This window comes from Giraffa tippelskirchi, chromosome 6 (assembly GCF_054371585.1).
Source record: "Giraffa tippelskirchi isolate mGirTip1 chromosome 6, T2T-mGirTip1v1.2.pri, whole genome shotgun sequence".
Classification (NCBI taxonomy): Eukaryota; Metazoa; Chordata; class Mammalia; order Artiodactyla; family Giraffidae; genus Giraffa; species Giraffa tippelskirchi.
Genome location: NC_137280.1, coordinates 141,335,500 through 141,362,307, shown reverse-complemented (window position 1 = coordinate 141,362,307; position 26,808 = coordinate 141,335,500). Strand labels below are relative to the sequence as shown.

At 37.4% G+C, this 26,808-nt stretch overlaps 1 protein-coding gene across 2 annotated transcripts in view; it reads left to right on the top strand.

Moving 5' to 3' along the window:
• SOX30 (SRY-box transcription factor 30) overlaps positions 1-24,650 on the top strand; it is a 29,739-nt gene extending 5,089 nt beyond the window's left edge. Inside the window, exons 4-5 of one of the 2 annotated variants that reach the window (XM_081500475.1) lie at positions 9,421-9,913; positions 23,599-24,650. In XM_081500475.1, coding sequence (XP_081356601.1) covers positions 9,421-9,913; positions 23,599-23,980 — 875 coding nt within the window. In that variant the 3' untranslated portion in view covers positions 23,981-24,650. The remainder of the gene's footprint in view (positions 1-9,420; positions 9,914-23,598) is intronic. The other variant, XM_081500476.1, reaches the window with a different exon arrangement.
• Positions 24,651-26,808: the final 2,158 nt, after the last annotated feature.

Sequence of the window (26,808 nt, the reverse complement as noted above, 5' to 3'; positions counted from 1 at the left end):
GATTATGCAGATAATGCAGGAAATGACTGAGATAATTCAATAGGAAATAGGAATGTGTTTTTAGTGTTAGCATAAAAGAATGCCTTGCTGATGAGGTATGAGGCATCCTGTCCTGGAATTTAATAATAGTGACTGACCTGTTAAGACCTTTTTTTTTTTTTTTTTTGCTGCTCTAGAAAAGCAATGGAAGTAATCTATCTTCTACCAGATATTTGGTTCATTATATTGTCTTTCCCTAAAATTTCTCCTCTATTATCAGTTCTTTACAACTTTCCTGTCTTTTGCTTTCAAGAACCCCGAATTGAGAATCTAATATCTTAAGAACTTTTATAGGGCTGTCCATCATTAGTTTGTTCTTCCAGAGCCTATTTTAGTCATCTCTTAGGCAGAGCTTTGTACATTCCCTGCTTACTATCACTTGTCCTAAAACTGCTGTTTTTTCCAGTTTTAAAATTGACTTAATTAGGAACTTAGGCATTTTCAGTTTTTTTTCCTGTGTATCATTATAGTCATAAATACCAGCAAGGTGACATCAAGGGTATCCAGACTCAAGGCAAAGAAAGCTGATCATATCACCCTGTTCCTCTCCCAGCACCTTTGCTATTTTGTAGTATCTCTTAATTCTATATTCAAACTGGGTTTAATTATGTTTTTTTTTTAAACTTGTGTAATCTGTTATTTATGATTTACGCTTTTATCATCTGTGTTTCTTCTCTTTACACCTTTTTCTAAAGCTTTTTTTCCATGTCATTCTATCCACAGTTAAATAAATGCTGTATGTTTTCTCTTCTCAGAAATAAATTTATAAATGTTCTTGAGGCAGCTGACAGTTTTATACAGTATATTAACTTTATGCAATTCTGAGCAAAGGTTTGGGGAAATAGAAAGGGGTAGAGCTCTTACATTCATGATGTTTTATATAAGTATGAAAAGCAAAATTATAGGAAGCCCTTTAGTACCATATACAAAGTAATCAAATCTAGGTATTTTTTTTATTGGCTTTTTTCTTTTTAAATTTCTCTTATTTCTTCTTAGGTAGTATCAGTAAAGATTTGTTTCTTGGACCTCAAATTATAAAAAGATCATTATCTTTTAAATATAAAATTTTGGAATTCTTTTCCCAGGTATATATATAGTTATATGTATAATAGTTACATATATATGATTCTTATACAATAGTTATGAGAATTATTGGCTATTCTGCTGCCCAATCATACAACTTTTGAAATATGTTCTTTTAGTTTTACTCATCAGCTTGGCAGATAGTACTTTGAGGAGTTGGTATCAGTTGCAAAGTTGGAAATGTCACTGTATATTTTACATTCTAAATCATTTATAAAATTCTTAAATAAAAAATTGTAGCACAAATCCCTCAGAAAATCTACTTTTAAAATCTACCTTTAAATGCTCATTATCTACAGATACAAATGTTTATACCATTCCTGTTTTTTTGTTTGTTCAACTAATTTTATATTCTAAATATGAAATCATGGTAATTGTGTTTTTCAAACTTGTTTATTTCCATGGAAGAAAGATACCAAGTTAGTGAGATATAATTTATCTCAACAGAAACAATTTGCTCTTTTTCTAGAAAGGTTTGTATACACATATATTGTATAGATTTCACCAGCTTTTCAAGTGTAGAAAATAGACTCACCAAACTATGGCTCTCAAGTAATCTTACTACTTCCAATAACAAGTTCACTACTTCCAATAACCTGGTATTATGTTTACTTTCCAAAAATGCTCTGGATTGACATTTTTGGCAGAGAGACCGTTTGTATCTACTTCATCCAATATTTTCTCAGTTCTAACTTTTGAGTTTCTTTAAAGCTCTTAGGTTAATGCCACCTGAGATCTCATGATATTCATTTTATCAATTTGGATTAGAACATTCTGTGAACTTGCCATTATACTGCATTTGATGTAACATTTTTAAACTATCTGCTGTGAAAATGAATTAGGTTCAGATATCTTCTTAAGGTCTTCTTTAGTAGGAAGTGGGTTTTGGGTCTCTCCGTTCTTTCAGTTGACTTTTACACCATAATGACTATCCCATTGATTCCATTGAGTCTCTTCTTTCTGTAAAAGTATTTAAAAAGTCACTTACTATTGATTTTAAGGTCCCACAGATGTAATTTCTTCAATTTTCTTTTAAACTGTCTAATTTTTACTTGCATTTAACTTACACACTTTGGCTTATCTTTTACAGATTTGGACGAGCTCTTCATTTTAAAAAGATATCTTTCCTTTTTATGAATACTCTTTAATTTGGTCAAGCTTCCCTGGTGGCTCAGATGCTGAAGAGTCTGCCTGCAGTGCGGGAGACCCAAGTTCAATCCCTGGGTCAGGAAGATCCCCTGGAGAAGGAAATGGCAAACCACTCCAGTATTCTTGCGTGGAAAATCCCATGGACGAGGAGCCTGACAGGCTACCACCCATGGGGCCACAAAGAGTCAGACACGACTGAATGACTTCACTTTCACTTTGATTTGGTCAGTTAGCTGTAACAACTTTTTGATTTTTGAGGCACATTTTTTTCCTTCTGGGTTTTTAGCATTATCATATAAAATAACCTTCATTCTTCTATAAACTTTTTATTTTAGTTATCCTTATCAGCCTTATTTTCCTAGCCAGTATTTGTAGTTCCAAAAATCTAATTTTGTCTCTCACATTTGATCCCACATATTGAGCTCATCTGCTGTTTCTAGTTTCTGAAAGTACTTATGGTTTAATAGTCCAGAATACTTTTTAGATACTTCCTTTCATCAAATGTCTTTGATGCCAATTACGCCAGCATTTTATATTAAATTCAGTTTGGTTCAGTCGCTGTCGTGTCTGGCTCTTTGCAACCCCATGGACTGCAGCATGCCAGGCTTCCCTGCCCATCACCAACTCCCAGAGCTTGCTCAAACTCATGTCAATCAAGTCAGTGATGCCATCCAAGCATCTCATCCTCTTTCGTCCCCTTCTCCTCCCACCTTCAATTTTTCCCAGCATCAGCGTCTTTTCAAATGAGTCAGCTCTTCTCATCAGGTGACCAAAGTATTGGAGCTTCAACTTCAGCATCAGTCCTTCCAATGAATATTCAGGACTGATTTCCTTTCAGATTGTCTGGTTTGATCTCTTTGGAGTCCAAGGGACTCTCAAGAATCTTCTCCAACACCATGTTCAAAAGCATCTATTGTTCGGTGCTCAGCTTTCTTTTTGGTCCAACTCGCATATCCATGACATGACTACTGGAAAAATCATACCTTTGACTAGATGGACCTTTGTTTGCAAAGTAATGTCTCTGCTTTTGAATATGCTATCTAGGTTGGTCATAACTTTTCTTCCAAGGAGCAAGCATCTTTTAATTTCATGGCTGTGTCACCATCAGCAGTGATTTTGGAGCCCAAGAAAATAAAATCTCTCACTGTTTTTATAGTTTCCCCATCTATTTGCCATGAAGTGATGGGATCGGATGCCTTGATCTTAGTTTTTTGAATGTTGAGTTTTAAGCAACTTTTTCACTCTTCTTTCACTTTCATCAAGAGACTCTTTAGTTCCTCTTCACTTTCTGCCATAAGGGTGGTGTCATCTGCATTTCTGAGGTTATTGATATTCCTCCTGGCAATCTTGATTCCAGCTTGTGCTTCATCCAGCCTGGCATTTTGCATGATGTTCTGTGCATATAAGTTAAATAATCAAGGTGGCAATATACAGCCTTTACATACTTGTTTCCCAATTTGGAACCAGTCCGTTGTTCCATGTCTGGTTCCAACTGTTGCTTCTTGACCTGCATACAGGTTTTGCAGGAGACAGGTAAGGTGGTCTGGTATTCCCATTGCTTTAAGAATTTTCCACAGTTTGTTGTGATCCACAGTCGAAGGCTTTGGCATAGTCATTAAAGCAGAAGTAGACATTTTTCTGGAACTCTCTTGCTTTTTGTATAATCCAACGGATGTTGGCAATTTGTTCTCTGGTTCCTTTGCCTTTTCTAAATCCAGTTTGAGCATCTCAAAGTTCTTGGCTCATGTACTGTTGAAGCCTGGCTTGGAGAATTTTGAGCCTTACTTTACTAGCGTGTGATATGAGTGCATTTGTGTGGTAGTTTGAACATTTTTTGGTATTGCCTTTCTTTGGGATTGGAATGAAAACTGACCTTTTCCAGTCCTGTGGCCACTACTGAGTTTTCCAAATTTGCTGGCATGTTGAGTGCAGCACTGTCACAGCATCATCTTTCAGGATTTGCAATAGCTCAGCTGGAATTCCATCACCTCCACTAGCTTTGTTTGTAGTGATGCTTCCTGAGTCCCACTTGACTTTGCATTTCAGGATGTCTGGCTCTAGGTGAGTGATCACACCATCATGGTTATCTGGGTCATTACGATCTTTCTTGTATAATTCTTCTACTAAATTGATCATGTTTATTTTTTTTAAAGGCTTCTAGAAATCTGGTAGAAGCTATATTTATTTTAGCCTGGCTTTCAGATGTCAGTTTTATTTATTTATGAATTTTCTGGTGAGATTATCTCATTCTTTGCATTTTATTACTGAAACCTGAAATGAATTTTCCTTATTACATCTAAACTCAGTTGATATCTTCTACTCTCCTGAATTCATACATTTTCTCTAAATTTTGACTTTAAAAATGTTTACTACTATTTTAATTTTTTGGTAGTAGACATATAATATCATTTTGGTTTACCCATGTCTTCTTTTTTAACAGAAATAAAACAAAAAACCTCCATCATTCTAATATTTTTGTAATCCAAAAACAATCTTATCTTGTCCTTGTCTTAAGATCAGTTCTTGCAAAGTTTTATGTTCAGAAGAAACAAAGATATGGCTTGAAAATTCCTCGAAAAGTGATGTAGCTCATTATTGTGGGTTTTCTTGTGGAGCAAAGGAGGAAGAGTCATATGGCTCAAACTATACTAAGTCTTCTTAGGGCTCCTCTTTTACCGTTTCTCTTCCCAAAGCCCTACCATCCTTAGCAATTATCTAATTGTTCTTCCCAAGTCTCCATTTTCCATCTCTGTCTCTATGTCTCTGACTCTTACCCTATTTCTCTCTCTCTTTCCTCTCCTCCTTTTTCTGCCTCTGTTTCTCTCTCCTTAGCCATATGCTGGTCTTCCTATCCTTCTTTCTACTTCTATACAGCTTTTTCTTGTAGAGAAATTTGGTCTGTCCTCAGTTTCTGCCATTCTCTACTCCTTTCTGTTCATCCCAGTCACACAACAAAAGCCTGGTTACATCCTTCATGCATTCAGCACAGGTAGTGAAGTCATCTTCTTTCGGAAAGGATGAGAGGGATTTGCTGAAACTATGGACAGCTATTAATAACTTTAATTTTTTTCTTTTGTTCTTATCATAGTGTACTATAGATCTAAAATTCTGCTCTTTACTTCATGTTACAATTAGATAATGCTAGCTGCTTCAACAGTCTCCTAAACATAATGGTTTAAACAAAATCATGGTTTACATTTTTACCCATGTAAAGTCCAAAATAAACATCTCTGCCTTTCTTCCAAGGGATTCATAGACACAGGTTTCTTCTACCCTGTAGCTCCTCCATCTTTGATATGTAGTATCCAAGTGTGCATGAACTTGCAAAAGGGAAGAGAGCATGGAGGATTGTACATGAGAGTTTTTATGGTCCAGTCTCAGAAGTGGTATCCAACACTTACTTCATCGGTTAGCTTGAACCACATGACCGCTCCTAACTGCAAGGCAGGCTGGAAAATGTAACCTAGCTGTGTGCTAGTAGGAGAGAAACCAAGTGACTAGATAGTCTTTTCCATACCGTATCTACAGTGTGATATATTAGATCTCTGCCCTTTCCACAAGTCTTCCCTATTCACTGAGTTTATCAGTGATGATTAGGTGTTGCAGGCATTAACCTCTCGGTATAGCAACCTGAATTTTGACATTTAGAACATCTGTATTACACTTCCATATAACTCTCTATGCATCTGATTTTTTACCTCAGGTCAAAATGTTAATTGCTTGGTAAATGTTTGTTGAAGTAAATGAGCGCATGGTTTTATCACCTCATGCTTCTCTGGTTCCCCTTATTTTATAAAAAATATCTTTGGAAGAAAAGAACATTTGGTATCTGCTAAAATATTGAGATATGCCAGAAAATTTGGAAAACTCAGCAGTGGCCACAGGACTGGAAGAGGTCAGTCTTCGTTCCAATCCCAAAGAAAGGCAATGCCAAAGAATGCTCAAACTACCGCACAATTGCACTCATCTCACATGCTAGTAAAGTAATGCTCAAAATTCTCCAAGCCAGGCTTCAGCAATACGTGAACCGTGAACTTCCAGATGTTCAAGCTGGTTTTAGAAAAGGCAGAGGAACCAGAGATCAAATTGCCAATATCCGCTGGATCATCGAAAAAGCAAGAGAGTTCCAGAAAAACATCTATTTCTGCTTTATTGACTATGCCAAAGCCTTTGACTGTGTGGATCACAATAAACTGTGGAAAATTCTGAAAGAGATGGGAATACCAGACCATCTGACCTGTCTCTTGAGAAACCTGTATGCAGGTCAGGAAGCAACAGTTAGAACTGGACATGGAACAACAGACTGGTTCCAAATAGGAAAAGGAGTACGTCAAGGCTGTATATTGTCACCCTGCTTATTTAACTTATATGCAGAGTACATCATGAGAAACACTGGGCTGGAAGAAACACAGGCTGGAATCAAGATTGCCGGGAGAAATATCAATAACCTCAGATATGCGGATGACACCACCCTTATGGCAGAAAGTGAAGAAGAACTAAAGAGCCTCTTGATGAAGGTGAAGGAGGAGAGTGAAAAAGTTGGCTTAAGGCTCAACGTTCAGAAAACTAAGATCATGGCATCTGGTCCCATCACTCCATGGGAAATAGATGGGGAAACAGTGGAAACAGTGTCAGACTTTACTTTTTTGGGCTCCAGAATCACTGCTGATGGTGACTGCAGCCATGAAATTAAAAGACGCTTACTCCTTGGAAGGAAGGTTATGGCCAACCTAGATAGCATATTTAAAAGCAGAGACATTACTTTGCCAACAAAAGTCCGTCTAGTCAAGACTATGGTTTTTCCAGTGGTCATGTATGGATGTGAGAGTTGGACGGTGAAGAAAGCTGAGCACCGCAGAATTGATGCTTTTGAACTGTGGTGTTGGAGAAGACTCTTGAGAGTTTCTTGGACTGCAAGGAGATCCAATCAATCCATCCTAAAAGAGATCAATCCTGGGTGTTCATTGGAAGGTCTGATGTTGAAGCTGAAGCTCCAATACTTTGGCCACCTCATGCGAAGAGTTGACTCATTGGAAAAGACCCTAATGCTGGGTAGGACTGGGGGCGGGAGGAGAAGGGGACGACAGAGGATGAGATGGTTGGATGGCATCACCGACTCGATGAACATGGGTTTGGGTCGACTCTGGGAGTTGGTGATGGACAGAGAGGCCTGGCGTGCTGCAATTCATGGGGTCGCAGAGAGTCGGACACGACTGAGCGACTGAACTGAACTGAAAATATTGAGTCCCTTCCTTCTTCAGTAACTGAAGTAACTACAGCTCCTATAATTTTTTGTTCCCCCTGCCTAAAAAGAGCATATTTCTCTTTTGAGGACTAAGAGCCTGGAGGATTTTGCATGAGAGTTTTTTATGGGCCAGTCTCAGAAGTGGTACACAACACTTATTTTTACTTAACTTCATACTGCCCAGGAAAAGAAATCTGCCTTAGAGGTAGATTTTAGGAGCAGATATCTTGAGTGCAGTGATAATTCAGTGAATAAAACTCGGAGAGATTTTACAAGTCAGCCTGATGTAATATATACTTAGAGGAGGAGATTTTTTTTGTACAAGATCAGAAATAGAGGTTCTGTCAGTTGTAAGCTTGTTTGTTTTTTCTTTCATCTAGTCATACATACCTTAACTGTTATTAACCAGGTTCTGTGCCAGATAATGGCGCTACTACTGTGAATTAAACTGTTCCTGCTCTTGAGCTCCCAGTTTTGTGATTGTGGTAAGGGTAGCAGACCTGCAAATTTACACTATTTTTATAATAAGTGATAGATTTATAGGTTCTGAGGGAACATGAAGAGGGAGATTAATTTATGGTTGATTAATCAGAAAGGCCTAAAGCCTGTGCCTCACATATGGGAGGGCTAGTCCATTTAACCCCATTCACTGAGAGTCATGACAGCTCCATCTGTACACTGCTCTGTGTTGCCTCGACTTCACTGGGTCAGAGGCCATCTTGAAGCAGATGGGTATATCTCCTCATTCCCTACCTCCAGGTTTAAGGGTGATAGTTATTTGACTTACCTGGAGAGAAGGAAGGAGAGGAATGTGTTACCTGGCCAAGACTGAGAGAAGACTGACAATCCTTTTGGCCTCTGACAGAAACATTTCTAACCATAGAGTCTGTTCTTGGACTGCATCTTCTATATTAATAGAGACGTAACTGCACTGAAATAAACTTGATCATGAATCTATTACTTTGGCTTCTCTCTGTATTTCTTTGGAGAAGTTTAGTTAAATTTAGGCTAAATGTATCTTTTGAGTAACTTAGTAACTCAGTCAGCAGTCCTTCTTCAGGATCAGAAAGATCAAATACATGATTATTTTAGTTGCCTCTAAAAATTCTGCTATCTCCATCTTGCCATGCTGCAATAATATTCTTTCCTATCTGTCAAAAATTGCTGACCTGTGGCAAGTCATAGTCTCTTTTGGGAATTTCCTTATGTATTCACATTGAATGCAATAAAGCAAAATAATTTTACTGATTGTTTCTTTAGTTTTTTTCAATTAAAAAATTAAATGTCATTCATAATTTGGTTTATCACAGAGTATACAAAATAAAATCACATACTGTTATGATGAAACCTCTATTAATACATAAAATTGGTATATTTAGAGAATAGAAAATTCAAATAGTCCCAATAGGTGTAAAATGAAAGTCTGGCTTCCCATGGCCCAGTCTCCTCTTCCAGATGACCGTCTTTTAAAAGGAACCACTATCAATAGTTTCATATTATTTCTTTTAGAAATATTTATATATACATACCAGCATTTGTATTTCTCTTTCACTCAGACATTTTATTCATTTATTTATTCATCCAAAAAATATTTTTTTAAGGACTTATTCTGTGTCAGGCAGAATTTTTGAGCCCTGGGGATACAGTAATGAACAAAACAGAAAAGGTCTCTCCTCTTAGGGCATTTAGAATCTAGGTGGGAAAGAGAGACAAGAGTGTAAAATAACTGAACAAGACGGCTTCAGTTTGTTCAGGATGCTATGAAAGAAACAGAGTGGTGATATCCTTAGGTAAGATGGTTAGTGGAGGCTTCTGGTTATACAGTTCATTAAGTTCTGCTGAAAAAAGAAAAAACAGAGAGTGACTCAATTCATGCCTGACCTATGCTGTTTCTATTTCTGAAGGTGAATCTCCACCGACCATCCAGCTGCCCACACCTGCAGTCCAGCGTCCAAGCCCCATACCACTTTTCCAGCCCAGCATCTCCAGTACTGCCCAGGTGGCTGTCCAGGCTCCAAGTCTGCCCCTCCGTCCAGCACTCCCACCGCAGCGCTTTGCTGGGCCCTCCCAGGCAGACACCCACCGGCTGCCTTCTGGAGTCAGTCGCTCTGTGAAGAGACCCACTCCTGTCTCTCTGGAGAGCACCAACAGGATTCCCACTAGTCCAAGTCCCGCCCATTCCAGATTTGCAACCTCAACTGTCCAGCCTCCCAAGGAGTATCCCAGTGTTTCCACTTGTCCCAGAAGTACTCCAATTTCCCAGGCTCCTCCTATTCCACACTCACACGTCTACCAGCCCCCTCCCCTTGGCCACCCAGCTGCATTGTTTGGGACACCACCACGATTCTCTTTTCATCACCCTTACTTCCTACCTGGACCTCACTACTTCCCATCAAGGTAAATGAACAGTTTATTTCCTTTCACCTAAAAGTGCTTATAGTTAATGAATTTTTACCCCCGAAAGCCTCTCTTATTTACTGAAAAAGGAACTTCCTCAATCCTCTTTGGTATCTAATTTAGGTTAGTGACTAAATAGGGGCCAACCAGTTGATATGAGTACATAGAGGGGCTGGATAAGGACATGGGGAGCCAAGGAGAGTGCATGCCCCATCTTATGGGGCAGTTGCTACTGAGTTCCAGCCTACTGTTGCCACATGAGAATACAGGCCCCAATGTTGTCAGATCTGATTTTTCTCTTGAAAAAAATCATCAGTTATAAGTGACCTTATGATCATTTAGTCCAATCCCCTTACTGAATAATAAGTGTGGTTCTGAAACTTTTATATGTATATAAATCACATGTGATCTTAATAAAATGCAGAGTCATTAGGTCTGGGTCATGAGTCAGTAGGTCTGGGTTACAGTAGGTTCCTATACAGGGTTACAGTAAGCCAGATATTCTGCATTTCTAACAAGTTCCCAAGTGATGTCAATTCTGTGGTTTGTGGAGTACTTTGAATAGCAGGAATATAGAGAGCACTTGGCCTAAGAGGTTAAATGACTTGTCCAAAGTTTTTACCCTCTTGGGACCCTTGTTAATAAACCAAAAAGTTTCTTAGGTAAATTACCAGTAAAAGAAATTATCTTCACAGGGATGTATCTAAGGAAAACAAATTTGAAACTTTTCATTTTGAAGTGATAGAATTTAACTTTGAAAGCATTTTGATAAAGTGGCACTAACCTCTACTTTTCAGTTGCTCTTAAATGTATAGACAGATTTGGTTTCTGTTGAGAATGTTTAATACCCATCTTTTATTGTTACTTATTTAGGAAGTAAAACTACTCCCTACTGGGGTGTACCAAAGACTCAAAGAAGTTTTGTGGTATATATTATGTTGCTTCAATTCATAGTGGAATTGCTTGCTTTCAAGTCTTTAGTACAGAACTAAAAGTAAGTGAAAATAGGGGATCAGATTAGGAGAAAGGGAGATAATGCTGTTTGTGGTTTGTTTTGTTTTTTTCCAGTGGGCTCTTCTTTAACAGCTTTCAGAAGTCTTTTAGTTCAAGAAATCAAACTTTAAGAGACTCCTAAGGCTAGGGGTTGATAATCTCTTCTCATTGCTATCTGTTAGGGTCTGAGATTTTATAGGAATTTTAGAGAATTTTACAGTGTTGTATTTTTTTTTTTTTTTTAACATATGAGAAGAGTGCTAAGGACATAGCTGGAATTTAATAAATGAGTAGGTTTGAAAAGATCAGCCTTAGTTAGAACCTTGAGGTTCACAAACTAAAATTGGTGAAATTTTATCTTTGTTACATAATTCATTTTGTAGTACAAGAAAGACTTGAACAGTACTTACATTAAAGGAGAATAAGAGGTATCTAGAATAGGTTGTGCAGCACAATCTTACTCTAGTTGTTATTGTTTTTTCTTTTTAGCATTTTGAGAACTTGATATTTTTATCTATAATTCTCACAGCAATCCTTTGTTTTTGGCATAATTATCCCTTTACTTTTTCAGACAAAAAAACTGATCAGCTGTTAGATAAATAGCTTTGTTAAGGTCATACAACTGGTAAATGGCAGAACCAGTAGTCAAAGTTAGATTTGCTGTCTGTTTTTAATTCTGTGTTTGTTTGTTTTTTCACTGTATCACTAAGGCTTCTCAATATAATGGCTTCTCTTGCTTGGTAGCTGTTAGTTGCTAGAAGAGAATCACGTGGAAAATGCATCCTATATTTTTGAATGGAAAAGTAGTGTAGTCAAGTAGACTTTTGGGCAGGAAATTTTTTTCATATATAATAAATAAATAAAATCATAGGAAATTTATCTTCCTTATTCATGACAAGACTTACAGGATTTGGTTGTTAATTTACAAACCATTGATAGCTTAAAGAACATTTTGAAAAGAAACTTTGGAAAATATGTCATTAGAAGACAGAAAATATATCTCCATCTTGAATGGTATTATTGCTAATTAATAATAATGCTATTAGATGAACCAAATGAAGTGAGTGAGTAGTATTTTACTGAATTTTATTTCATGTAAGAATGTCAAAGAAGTATGTCAGCTATAAACATTAAGCTGAATATAGTTTTCTAAAACAAGACCAGCCTTATAAATTATAGTATTGTCTAATTTCCTTTATAACTTGTACCTGTAATGTGTATGATGGTAATTTCCCCAAGGATATGGGTAATCTTATTTATGCTTGTTTAGATAATATACTTCAGTAAAATCCAGTCTGGCTAAATAACAGAATTAATTGATTCTTTCTCAATTTTTCTATTGGCTCTTCTCCCAACTAATAACAGAATCTTCTATAAAGATATTTCTTTCCTAATCTAATCAAATTACATATGGAATTATTCAGCCATTCCAATACCATAATTGTAATGATGTTTGATATATATATTTGGTAAATATATACCAAATATACATATTTGATATTTTGCCCTGTGTATCTAGAGTAAAAACCAAGGAGCTTAGGCAGCTAATCAAGGAATCATTTTATGAAACAGAGAGGCACTTAGAAATGTTGATCTCTTGGTCTGGGGCTAAATCCCCCTGCCTTTATATCGTAACCATCTTCATACTATGCTTATTAAGATTCTCTCTTTCTTTACTATATTACTTTCTTAGTTATCCTTTTTACCCCCACCTTTTCTTCTATTCTTCCTTCTTCTTCTTGCAGTATTTATACTTTCACATACAAAGGGGATACCTAGGATCGTCATTCTGTTGGCCATTGAGTAAATAAATGTGTTCAAAAGTGTATTGTAATTAGGGATATAGAATGGATATGAATGATAAATTGGAATTTATTAGCTTGAAATATATAAAACTATAATCAGACATATCTATATGTTAGGGAAGTCCAAAAATTCTAAATTTGTGGGAATATATAGCATCTTAATTATAAGATTTTGGACAAACAGATCAAAAGTTAAAAGCAATTACCCTTAATCCTTGTTTGGCTTATAGACCTATTAAATAATTTGATTGAGGTTTTGGACCTATTTCCTATTATAATGTACATCTACGTACATATACAATATTTTGCCTAATCCTTATGGAGGATAGAATTTATAGTTCCAAAACAAGACAGATTCAGCTAATATGGAATTCCTTCTGCTATAACTATTATAAATGTTGAATTTAAATATGAACAATTTAATACCTAGCTGAAATCACAAGAAAGGAAAATAAATCCCCCTTTGTCAAAATGACCAGTAAGCTGAAAACTTGTACAGTGGTCCTGGGTATAGTTTGCATATTAAGAAGTAGTCTCAGCATTTATAAACTTGGGTTTTAATGCCTACATAAGGAGAGGAAATGAGGTCTTGACTCTTCTCAAGGTGAGGAGGTGAAACTAAAACCTCTTCATAAAGCTGCTGTTGCTGCTGCTTTCTCACTTCAGTCATGTCTGACTCTGTGTGACCCTATGGACTGTAGCCTTCCAGGCTCCTCTGTCCATGGGGATTCTCCAGGCAAGAATACTGAAGTGGGTTGTCATGCCCTCCTCCAGGGGATCTTCCCAAACCAGGGATAGAACCCAGGTCTTCCGCATTGCAGGTGGATTCTTTACCATCTGAGCCACCAGGGAAGCCCCTTCATAAAGCTAAGACCTTAGAAAGACCTCTCAACCTTCATAAAGGAATAGAAGATTTTTTATCACTAATCCAGACAAAGCACAAAGGAAACTTGTTTTTATCCAGGGCTATATACGGAAAAAGGTCTTCTGTTAGAAATAAAAACTCCAGATTACACTGTACACTGATTGAGAATCTAAAATCACCCTATCCACTTGATAAACTAACACACAAATTAGTTCTGGGATGACTTACCTGGGACAACTATTCTAAAGGAGATACCTCTACCATCCAAGCCACTTAGGAATTTCCAAAAGGAGAGAATTATTATTAAAGGTGAGCTTTAGCATATAGAACACAAGGAAAGGATTCATTAAGAGCAAGAGTTAGTACATGCTACAAATAGTAAGATTAATACCCAGGAATCTGAAATAAATGAATATCAAGAAGAGACTAAAAACCATATTTCAAATAATTAAAGAGGACTTCTGTACCAGCCAAGATGAGGGACTGAATCTACCCTCATCTGAAATGATTAAAAAAAGAAAAGGCAAAATACATGGTTTTCAAGACACTGTTTATCAGCAATGAATATATGAAGATCCCTGAGAGAGAGAAAATAAATAAGGTAAGCCTTGAAATCTCCCCTGCTTACTGGCCTGGAAACCATGGAAGGAGACATGGAAACAGGAAGGAGCAACACATGGAAACCATGGAAACAATAAGGAGAAACACAAGGAGATCCTTGTAGACTCGCTGAGTTGAGGAGATAGAACCAAGAGTCCAGTGAAACCAAGTTAGCTAGAATTCTTGGGATAGAGTACTCGAGAGAAGAAGGTTGCACAGTGCAAGAATTATGGATCTCTGCATAGGTTCCTTTTTGAGTATTCAGCTGAACGCTGATCAGCTGATGCTTGTGAGGAATATTACCTAAGACTGGTGAAAAAACTGTCCAACAAGTTAGAGACAGCAGTGCCCAGCACTCACACCAGGCTGGGAATATTTCTTGTTCTCACCAAACAGATTAGAAAACCTTGATGGGATATTGACTACTTGGAGAGTCTTGCTTTAGCTAGATCTAGACTAAATGTTGGGAGAAGGAAATGGCAACCCACTCCAGTATTCTTGCCTGGAGAATCCCAGGGACGGGGGAGCCTGGTGGGCTGCCATCTATGGGGTCGCACAGAGTCGGACATGACTGAAGCAACTTAGCAGCAGCAGCAGACTAAATGTTGCTGTGGTTTTATCTAAAAATTCTTAAAATCAAGACCTGAAGTGATCAAAGTTACTATTTTCAAGTAACTAACTGTATCCAAAACAAAGCTTAACGATATTAATAGAAATAGTATGATTATAAGGATAAGAGAGAGGGAGTTTCATTTCTGAAATGGCAGCATGAGGAGTTCTGTGAACCTACTCCCAAGCAAACAAGCATAACTGGTAAAAACTATTTTTAAAGACCAACCACTTAAATTCTCTGAGAAGTGTCCTAAGGGCATACAGCAGATAAGGAAACATTTACTCAAGAATACATCCTAAAACTTGGTAAGAAGAGCAAGAGTCTATGACGCTTGGGCCATGAAAAATACTATCCCTTACTCCCACCCTCAATTAACTTGATGGAATCCAACCCTGAGCGGCCAAGGAGATAGCTTTCTCTCCCCTCAGCTCCTAATCAAGGGATGCAATATCTTACAGAGAGATGTAGCATTTCTCATCCTCTCAGTTAAAGAGGTTAAATTCATGGTGAGTGTGACCAAGAGGTTGGGGGTTCCTTTTCTTTGCTCAGCACCTACTAACAGGATAACTACTCAACTCTTAAGGATGACAGAGAGTACTGTGACCCTGAGCATCCTTGATCCAGGTCACTTTTAGAAGAGATGTTCTATGCTGGCAGAAGAAGACCAGAAATTTTGCCATAAGAATAGAGAGCTCAGAAACTCTCTCCAAAAGGAATTTGGCTTTTCTGAAACAGTGTAGGGTAGTTCACGCCTAAGGACATTCTTGAAAACAAGGAGATTCTGGTGGTAAGCAAATAAAAGAGGCATCACTTAATCAAGACGAAGAAGCTTGGGACTTCCCTGAGGGTCCACTGGTTAAGATTCTGGGCTTCCATTGCAGGGGGTAAGGGTTTGGTTCCTGATCTGGGAACTAAGACTAAGACTCTAACTATATGCCAGCTAGTACACCAAAGAACTAGGGAAAGAAACTCTAAGAACCCTCCTGCAGTCAGAACAAACTTCAGAGACTTCTCAGAATTGACCCCTGTCTGAATTTAATTGGGTCAGACTGGAACAGTCTCTGCCCCAAGACATTTTGAAACCTTGGAGCAATCAGCCAGCAATGAGTGTAATCCTCAAGCTGTATGTAATGGCAAATGAGTCAAAGAGCTTAACACAAAAACCAAAGAAAGAGATAGAGTTCTGCTAAAACCATTATCATCCTAGGGTGACTGTATTCATGTCCAAATCCGTGCCCTCTAAGAAGTGACACTCAGGGTTTACACTGCAGAGGAAATAGACTTCACTAAAATTTCAAGTCAACAAAGAACAAGCAAAAAAAAAACAAAAAACAGTAGACCTGGAAATGTGAAAGAGAGTTATTGTCCCGAGTTCCTGAAAGTTATTGTTCCCGAGTTACTAAAAATGTCCTGTTTTCAACCAAAAATTATGACATGCAAAGAAAAGGAAAGCGCCATTCATACATGGAGGAGAAAAATAAGCAACAGAAGCTACCTGTGGTAGGGCTCGTATCTCAAATTTAACGTAGGCTTCCAAGACATTAAAACTATATTCAAACAGTTAAAGGAAACCATTTTTAAAGAAGTAAAAGAAGTTGTGATGATGATGTCTCTTCACAAATACTATCATTAAAAGCATAGAAATTATAAAAAGAACAAAATGGAAATTCTGGAATTGAAAAGCACAATAACCAAAATGAAAACTTCACTAGAGGGGCTCAAAAGTAAACTTGAACTGACATGAGAATGAATCAGAAACCTTGAAAGTAGACAGGTAGTGATTATACAACCTGACGAATAGAGAGAAAAAAGAATGAAGAAAAATGAACAGAGCATCAAAACAGTCATCATTAAGTGCACCAGTGTATATATAAAAATATCAGAAGGGAGGAGAGGAAAAGCGGAAAGTATTTGAAGATATAATAGCTGAAGACTTCTCATATTTTATAAAAAATATTATACATTTAAGAAATGTAACGAATTGTGAATTGTCTAAAAACCAAGAGATCCACAGACGGCCACATCATAGTAAAATACTGAAATCTGAAGCCAAAGAGAAAGTGAGAGAGACAGGCAGATAGACACTCATATCATGTACAGGGAGGCTCAATAAAATTAACACCTGACTTTCTATCAGAAGCAATGGAGGCTAGAATATGTATTTGAAGTACTGAAGAAAAACCCCAGTCAACTAAGAATCTTATATTTAGTAGTGAAGCCATTTTTCAAAAATGAAGCCAAGGTAAAGACATTTCTCAGATAATCCAAAACTGAGATTGCTAGCACATTTGCATTATGAGAAATACTAAAGGGAGTTCTTCAGGCTGAAAGTAAATGATCTCTAACGGTAGTTGGGATAAAAACAAACAAAATACCGAAGAGCCCCAGTAAAGGTAAAAATACAGTTACAAAAGATAGTATAGGAAACCTAAAATGGAGTGGATATATATATATATATATATATATGTAAAACTGTTTCACTTTCCTATATAGCAGAAACTAGCTATAATTTACAAACAACATTGTAAATCAACTATATTCTAATAAAAGTTAATAAAAAATACTATAAAGACAGCATAAAGGCAGTATGAATCTTCTTTTGACTGGTTTTAAAAGCAATTATATAAAACAATATGCAAATAATAATTTTTGGGACCATAATGTATAGAAATGTAATATATTTGATAATAAAAGAAGAAGGAGGTAGATGGAGGCAAAATTGTTTTGGAGTAAGGAAATGATAGCAGATGGAAACTTGAATCCACAGGGACAAATTAAGAGAACCATCAGTAATGCATAAGAAGGTGAATATAACAAACTTCAGGGACTTCCCTGACAATCCACTGGTTAGGACTCCATACTTCTACTGCAGGAAGCCTGGGTTCAGTTCCTGACTGGGGAACTAAGATCCTGCATGCTGTGAGGTGCAGCCAAAACTTAAGAAAATAAATAAAAATGAAAAAAAAGAAACCTCAGAATATATATTTGCTTTTCTTTCTGTAAGTTTATTTAATAGGCATAAAATTATATAAAGTAATAATCATACCAATATATTGCTGGTTTTAGAACACATATAGCTTTAATTTATATAACAATAATAGTACAAAAAGGAAGAAGAAGGAATACCTATATGCAAGCAACATTCTGTATTTATTGGAATTAAGTTAGTAAAAATCTGAAGTTGATTCTGATAAGGTAAGATGTATATGATTAACGCTTAGAGCAACCACTAAGGAAATAGTGGAAAAGTTACTAAAGGTACTAAAAAGTTACAATGGGGAATATTTACTTCATGCAGTAAAGAAGGAATAGAAGGCAAAAAGGAAAATATGAGACACATAGAAAACAAAAACTAAAGTGGCAGACATAAATCACATTAACTGTTATGATTAAATAAAGATATATTGTATAATTGGATAAAAATCAAGATCTTAATATATATTATCTACACTAAACACTTGATAGACAAACTCTTTCAAAAAATAGAAGGGGCTCATTCCATGAGGTCAGTATTGCTCTGATAGCAAAAATCAGAGAGAGACAAACACAAGAAGGAAAAACTACAGGTCAGTATCTCTTTGAGAGACAAAAATCCTCAACAAAATACTAGCAAACTGAATTCAGCAGAATAACAAGAGAATTATACACCATAAACAACTTAGATTTATTCCAGGATTTTGAGTTGTTTGAAAATCAAGAGATTTGAAAATTGCTTAATGTAATATACCATATGAATTAGAATAAGGAACAAAACTACACAATCTTTTAAGTAGACCCAGAAAAAAGCATTTGACAAGAATGAACACCACTTCATGTTGAACATGAAATATTCCAGCAAACTAGGAATATAGGGAAACTTCCTCAACTAGTTAAAAACTACCAAAAAACACCTAGTTCAGTTCAGTCGCTCAGTCATATCTGACTCTTTGCTACCCCAAGGACTGCAGCATGCCAGGCTTCCCTGTTCATCACCAACTCCCGGAGCTTGCTCAAAATCATGTCCATTGAGTCAGTGATGCCATCCAACCATCTCATCCTATGTCGTCCCCTTCTCCTCCCGCCTTCAATCTTTCCCAGCATCAGGGTCTTTTCAAATGAGTCAGTTCTTCGCATCAGGTAGCCAAAGTATTGGAGCTTCAGCATCAGTCCTTCCCACGAATATTCAGGACTGATCCTCCTTTAGGATGGACTGGTTGGATCTCCTTGCAGTCCAAGGGACTCTCAAGAGTCTTCTCCAACACCACAGTTCAAAACATCAATTCTTTAGGACTCAGCTTTCTTTATAGTCAAACTGTCACACCCATACATGACTACTGGAAAAACCATAGCTTTGACTAGAGGGACCTTTTTTGGCAAAGTAATGTCTCTACTTCTTAATATGCTGTCTAGGTTGGTCACACCTTTTCTTCCAAAGAGCAAGCAAGAAATTAGAAATTTCTTCTAATTTCATGGCTTCAGTCACCATCTGCAGTGATCATGGAGCCCAAGAAAAAAAGGTCTGTCACTGTTTTCCCTGTTTCCCTATCTATTTGCCATGAAGTGATGGGACCGGATGCCATGACCTTAGTTTTCTGAGTGTTGAGTTTTAAGCCAATTTTTTCACTCTCCTCTTTCCCTTTCATCAAAAGGCTCTTTAGTTCTTCTTCCGTTTCTGCCATAAGGGTGGTGTCATTTGCGTATCTGAGGTTATTGATATTTCTCCTGGCAATGTTGATTCCAGCTTGTGCTTCATACAGCCCAGTATGTCTCAAGATGTACTCTGCATGTAAGTTAAATAAGCAGGGTGACAATATACAGCCTTGATGTACTCCTTACAATATTTGGAACCAGTTTGTTGTTCCACGTCCAGTTCTAACTGTTGCTTCCTGACCTGCACACAGATTTCTCAAGAGGCAGGTAAGGTGGTCTGGTATTCCCATAGCTTTAAGAATTTTCCACAGTTTGTTGTGATCCACACACTCAGAGGCTTTAGCGTAGTCAATAAAGCAGAAGCAGATGTTTTTCTGGAACTCTTTTGCTTTTTCAATGATCCACCTGATGTTGGCAATTTGATCTCTGGTTCCTCTGCATTTTCTAAATCCGGCTTGAATATATGGAAGTTCACGGTTCACATACTGTTGAAGCCTGGGTTGGAGAATTTTTTGTATTACTTTACTAGCGTGTGAGATGAGTGCAATTGTGCGGTAGTTAGAGCATTCTTTGGCATTGCCTCTCTTTGGGATTGGAATGAAAACTGACCTTTTCCAGTCCTGTGGCCACTGCTGTGTTTTCCAGATTTGCTGGCATATTGAGTGTAGCACTTTCACAGCATCATCTTTTAAGGTTTGAAATAGCTCAACTGGAATTCCATCACCTCCACTAGCTTTGTGTATAGTGATGCTTTCTAAAGCCCACTTGACTTCGCATTCCAGGATGTCTGGCTCTAGGTGAGTGATCACACCATCGTGATTATATGGGTCTTTTTTGTATAGTTCTTCTGTGTATTCTTGCCACCTCTTCTTAATATCTTCTGCTTCTGTTAGGTCCATACCATTTCTGTCCTTTATTGTGCCCATCTTTGCATGAAAAGTTCCCTTGGTATCTCTAATTTTCTTGAAGAGATCTCTAGTCTTTCCCATTCTGTTGTTTTCCTCTATTTCTTTGCATTGATCACTGAGGAAGGCTTTCTTATCTCTCCTTGCTGTTCTTTGGAACTCTGAATTCAAATGGGTGTGTCTTTCCTTTTATCCTTTGCCTTTCCCTTCTCTTTTTTTCTCAGTTATTTGTAAGGGAAATATCCATTCTATATCACAGCAATCCAAGTCTATGCCTTGACCAGTAATGCTGAAGAATGTGAAGTTGAATGATTCTATGAAGACCTACAAGACCTTCTAGAACTAACACCCAAAAAAGATGTCCTTTTCATTCTAGGGGACTGGAATGCAAAAGTAGGAAGTCAAGAAACACCTAGAGTAACAAGCAAATTTGACTTTGGAGTACAGAACGAAGCAGAGCAAAGGCTAATAGAGTTTTGCCAAGAGAACACACTGGTCGTAGCAAACACCCTCTTCCAACAACACAAGAGAAGACTCTACACATGGACATTACCAGATGGTCAATACCGAAATCAGATTGATTATATTCTTTGCATCCAAAGATGAAGAAGCTCTATACAGTCAGCAAAAACAAGACCAGGAGCTGACTGTGGCTCAGATCATGAACTCCTTATTGGCAAATTCAGACTGAAATTGAAGAAAGTAGGGAAAACCACTAGACCATTAAGGTCTATGACCTAAATCAAATCCCTTACGATTATACAGTGGAAGTGAGAAGTAGATTCAAGGGATTATATCTGATAGATAGAGTGCCTGAAGAACTATGGACGGAGGTTCATGACATTGTACAGAAGACAGGGATCAAGACCCTCCCCAAGAAAAAGAAAGGCAAAATGGCTGTCTGACGAGGCCTTACAAATAGCTGAGAAAAGAAGAAAAGGGAAAGCCAAAGGAGAAAAGGAAAGATATACCCATTTGAATTCCTCAAATATGCGGATACCACCATTTTTTTCTTGGGCTCCAAAATCACTGCAGATGGTGACTGCAGCCATGAAATTAAAAGACGCTTACTTGGAAGAAAAGTTATAGCCAACCTAGACAGCATATTAAAATGCAGAGACGTTACTTTGTCAACGAAGGTCCATTTAGTCAAAACTATGGTTTTTCCAGTAGTCATGTGTGGATGTGAGACTTGGACTATAAAGAAAGCTGAGCGCCAAAGAATTGATACTTTTGAACTGTGGTGTTGGAGAAGACTCTTGAGAGTCTCTTAGATAGCAAGGAGATCCAACCAGTCCATCCTAAAGGAAATCAGTCCTGAATATTCATTGGAAGGACTGATGCTGAAGCTGAAACTCCAATACTTGGGCCACCTGGTGTGAAGAACTGACTCATTTGAAAAGACCTTGATGCTGGGAAAGAATGAAGGTGGGCAGAGAAGGGGACAACGAAGGATGAGATGGTTGGATGCCATCACCGTCTCAATGGACATGAGTTTGAGTAAACTCTGGGAGTTGGTGATGGACAGGGGGGCCTGGTGTGCTGCAGTCCATGGGGTTGCAAAGAGTCAGACACGACTGAGGGACTGAACTTTGTGGAATATTTGTGGAATATGAAGTATTTGTGGAATCCTGCCGGTAGAGAGACATAAAGGTGGAAGAGCTAAGGAGCTAAGTCATAGTATTAATAACTTCCAGTACTATGCATTCAGGACATATATATTAAATTAAAATGCCTGAATGAGGATGTGGCAGTAGGAATGGAAATCTGAAACATTTCAGAAGCTATGCTTCATATTTGTAATGTTGAACCTGAGTAAAATCTCTAGCACTTGAAGATTTGGGGGTAGAACACCACCACTGAAGAAACCCTGTATTTCCAAAGAATTTGAGATTGTAGTCTATTAGTTGTACTTACATTATTAAAGGGAAGGAAACAAAGTTAACCTTTAAAAGAGAAGTGGGAGCATGAAATGAAACACCCAGCTTGTCTTGGGTTTTGTTAATGAGCATGGCAGTTATACTTACATTATCTGTCACTCCTGGAGGAGGAAATGGCAGCCCACTCCAGTATCCTTGCCTGGAGAATTCGTGGAGAGAGGAGCCTGGTTGGCTATATATGTATAGTCCATGATGTCACAGAGACAGACACTGCTGCTGCTGCTGCTGCTGCTGCTGCTGCTGCTGCTGCTGCTAAGTCGCTTCAGTTGTGTCTGACTCTGTGCGACCCCATAGACGGCAGCCCACCAGGCTCCCCCGTTCCTGGGATTCTCCAGGCAAGAACAGTGGAGTGGGTTGCCATTTCCTTCTCCAATGCAGGAAAGTGAAAAGTGAAAGTGAAGTCGTGCCCGACTCCTAGCTACCCCAAGGACTTCAACCCACCAAGGCTCCTCTGTCCATGGGATTTTCCAGGCAAGAGTACTGGAGTTGGTTGCCATGACTAATGCTTGTCTGTCACTAGATGGAGTCCATGAGTCCAGGCAAATTTTGGATAGACTTTTCTGTATATCTCTTCCTATGATTCCTGTCTTGTGCATTTGAAGAGGAGAGTAATACTTTTTTTAAAAAACTGACAAGTGAGCTTGAATGGCACAATTTTAGATTTGCCTTAAAAGAATAACCATTGGTTTGTAAAACAGCAAAATAATCTTTTCAATTCTTCATATCCCCATTCTCCAAATTTTTCTTTTTTTGAGAAACAGTCTCAAAACTTACAGTTTAATATCAGTTCTAAGTCATTCTAGTATTAAGAGTGTTTTTGATATAATTCATTACTGAATGTGGATTTAAAAGTTAAATTGTTATATCTAAGTGCCCTCCCTCCACCCCCAAGAATTCTTGGTGTCAACCAGTTTCACATTTCCCCCACCATAAGGTTTGTTTCAGATAGTAGTAGGAACAATTGTTACACTGCTTACCAAGTGTCAGTTTTTAAGCAAGCACAACAGGTGCCTGCATTTCTAAAACCTTACATGGCATAAAGCATTGTGAGAGAAAGGACCAGATAACTGTTAATAATTTTTCTTTTATTGAGGCTACCGAAAGATAAGAAGTCTAAGGCTGATGAGAGATAATAGTTACAAGCTTACTTTGCCAATTATTTTTATGTTAGGACTAGGCAACATGTGGATGAATATGTGAAGTGGTTGCAAAAAGTTATCTTGGGAGCTCTGTAGGCTCCAAAGATGGTGTAGTTAAACTTGCTCAGTTAATCTGCACACAAGACGACATGTGGGCAATGTATGATATAATTCCTTTTTTGTCTTTCTGCTACAGCACGTGCCCTTATAGTCGACCTCCCTTTGGCTATGGAAATTTTCCAAGTTCAATGCCAGAATGCCTTGGTTATTATGAAGACAGGTACCAAAAACACGAGGCTATGTTTTCAGCTTTAAATAGAGACTATCCTTTTAGAGACTACCCAGATGAACGCACTCACAGTGAAGATTCTCGAAGTTGTGAGAACATGGATGGGACTTCTTACTATAACAGTCATAGCCACAGTGGGGAAGAATACTTAAATCCCATGCCTCAGCTGGACATTGGAGCCTTGGAGAATGTCTTCACAGCCCCGACATCAACTCCCTCTAGTATCCAGCAAGTCAATGTCACCGACAGTGATGAGGAGGAAGAAGAAAAAGTGCTCAGGAATTTATAATTTTAAGACAAATATGCACAGAAAATAAACATTTCTTAAAATATATTCTGGGTCACTTGGTGTGAGAAAAAAAAAGCCTAGAATGCTTTGCTGAGAGTTTTCCGCCATGATTTGAGGAGTCAAAACCAAATGCAATTTATGCCTTCATAAAGTTTTGATTAGTGAAAGTGGAGTCTGACGTTTCATCATAGGAATATTTAAGATATGAAGTAGTTTATTTTTATAGCTGAAATTTGCATCAGCATATATTATCATTACTTTATCTTGGAATGTGCAAAATACTGAATCCTCACAATTATATGTGAGAGGAAAGGGAGTGTATAATCTGTCATAAGTGTGATTTGTATTTTATCTCAGGACACATTTATTTTTCTTTATATGACTTTTTGGTTTGGTGATGTAATATTTATGGATATTTCAGTTTTTATGTAACATTTTGAAAATATTTTGATAACTTTTAGTAGTAAATTGGGACTCAGTTACTAAATTTAATTTACACTAATAACCAATTATAAGTTGCAAATGTGTTTTAATGGAACCTGAGTAATTACTTCAACTAAATTAGTCATTTCTGTTCCTAAACATTTTTATCATCTTTTTTGGATATATTTCCATTTGGTGTGCATTATTCTATTTTTGTTATAATTAAATAAACATAGAGAAAACTGTTCTTGTTGGATGTTTTCTGTTTAGGGGATAGAAATAAGCCAAACAAGTATTTTTCAAATGAGAATGGTGTCCATACCACATGCAGATACTTATTTTTACTTAATAGTCTCTAGAATTGTACAGATCCTATTAGCTTACTTGAACTTGTATCAACGAAGATGGTGTGCACATATTCTGATGCCATTTCCAAACTCTTTACAGATTGTACCTATGACTTAATTACTCCCCTCAGTGGAATAGCTCTTCCAAATTTGGTTCAGGCAGTTGTCTTAAAACCGTAGAGTTTATTCAAGAGCACATGGGATTTGTTTAATTCACAATGAGCAAAAGAATTCTGTTTGCAATGTGACCTCTTGGTAAATACCCACTTGTGAACAGAGAGAACCATATTAGAACTGGATCAGAACCACCAGAGCTGGGATCAGGGTAGGAGAGATCTATTAATACAAGACACGAAGTGAATTGATGATCAGAAGCAACCACAAACCAATACACCTTTCCCTCAATGATCTGTATAATTTATGCAAATTGAGATTTTTTTTTGCTTAAAACTGCTTGGAAGTTGTGTATGGAAACTTGTTTTAACCTTCCAACTTCTTCCTTTGCTAAACCTGTATTTGTCCCTTAAGCAAAGGCTGTTAATGTAATATATTTCATCAACCATAGACTTATTGTATGTAGCATTTCATTTTCCCATGAAATATGAAAATTTTTATTTTCATATTTTGTATTTATTATTACTCTTTGCAGTGTCATGTGAATGTGGTTAAGGACCAAAACTTGAATTTCTTGGTAGAGAATGAACATGTAACTTCATGTTGGAACTACAGCACATTTAATGTCTACACCTGACAGATATCTACACCATTGTATGTGAGTTTGAGCCATTTTATCCCATCTCATTTTAATAACACCTTAGTCACTAAACCGGGTTTAGAGTAACTTACTCTTTTTTACTGAAGTATAGCTCACTTACAATATTATATTAATTAGTGTTAGATGTACAACATAGTGATTCAGTGTTTTTATAGATTATACTCCATTTAAAGTTATTATAAAATACTGGGTATATTCTTTGTTCTGTACACTATATCCAGTAGCTTATTTTATATATGGTAGTTTGTACCTCTTAACCCCCATCCCTATTTTGCCCCTCTACCAATCCTTCTTCTCACTGGTAACCACTAGTTAGTTCTCAATATCTGTGAACCTATTTCTGTTTTGCTATTCATTTGTTTTATATTTTAGATTCCTCATGTAAGTGAAAACATACAGAATTTGTCTTTCTCTATTTGTCTAATTTCATTAAGCATAATAAGGAATTACCTGACAGTCCAGTAGTTAGGACTGTGGGCTTCCACTACAGGGGGCATGGATTTGATCCCTGATCAGGGAACGAAGATCCTGCATGCTGCATGGCACAGCCAAAAAAAAAAAGCATAATACTCTCCAACTCCATCCATGTTGTTGCAAATGGCTAAATTTCATTCTTTTTTATGGCTGAGTAATATTCCATTTTTTGTGTGTATATGTGTGCTTGTGTATCCTTATCCATTCATGTATTGATAGACAATTGTCAATAATGCTGCTGTGAACACTGGGGTGCATGTTTCTTTTCAAATTAACGTTTTCATTCTCTTTGGGTATATACCCAGGAGTGGAATTGCTGGGTCATATAGTGCCTCTATATTTAGTTTTTTGAGGAACCTTCATACTGTTTTCCACAGTGCCTTTACCAGTTCACGTTTCTACCAATAGTGTAGTATGTGCTAATTTGCTTTCAGTCATGTCCGACTCTTTGCGACCCCATGGATTGTAGCCCACCAGGCTTCTCTGTCCATGGGATTCTCCAGGCAAGAATACTGGAGTAGGTTGCTGTTTCCTTCTCCAGGGGATCTCCTTGACCCAGGGATCGAACCCGGATTTCTTATGTCTCCTGCATTGGTAGGCGGGTTTTTACCACTAGCGCCATCTGACTAGGGTTTCCTTTTCTGCACATCTGTGCTAACATTTGTTATTTGTAGACTTTTTGGTGATAGCCATTCTGAGAGGTGTGGGACATGTAACTTCAGAACTTGTTCCAACAACAAGAACTTGTTTCCAACAGAACTTGTTCTTACAAATTGGTTGGGGGAATGCCTTTGTAAGGCAATGGAATA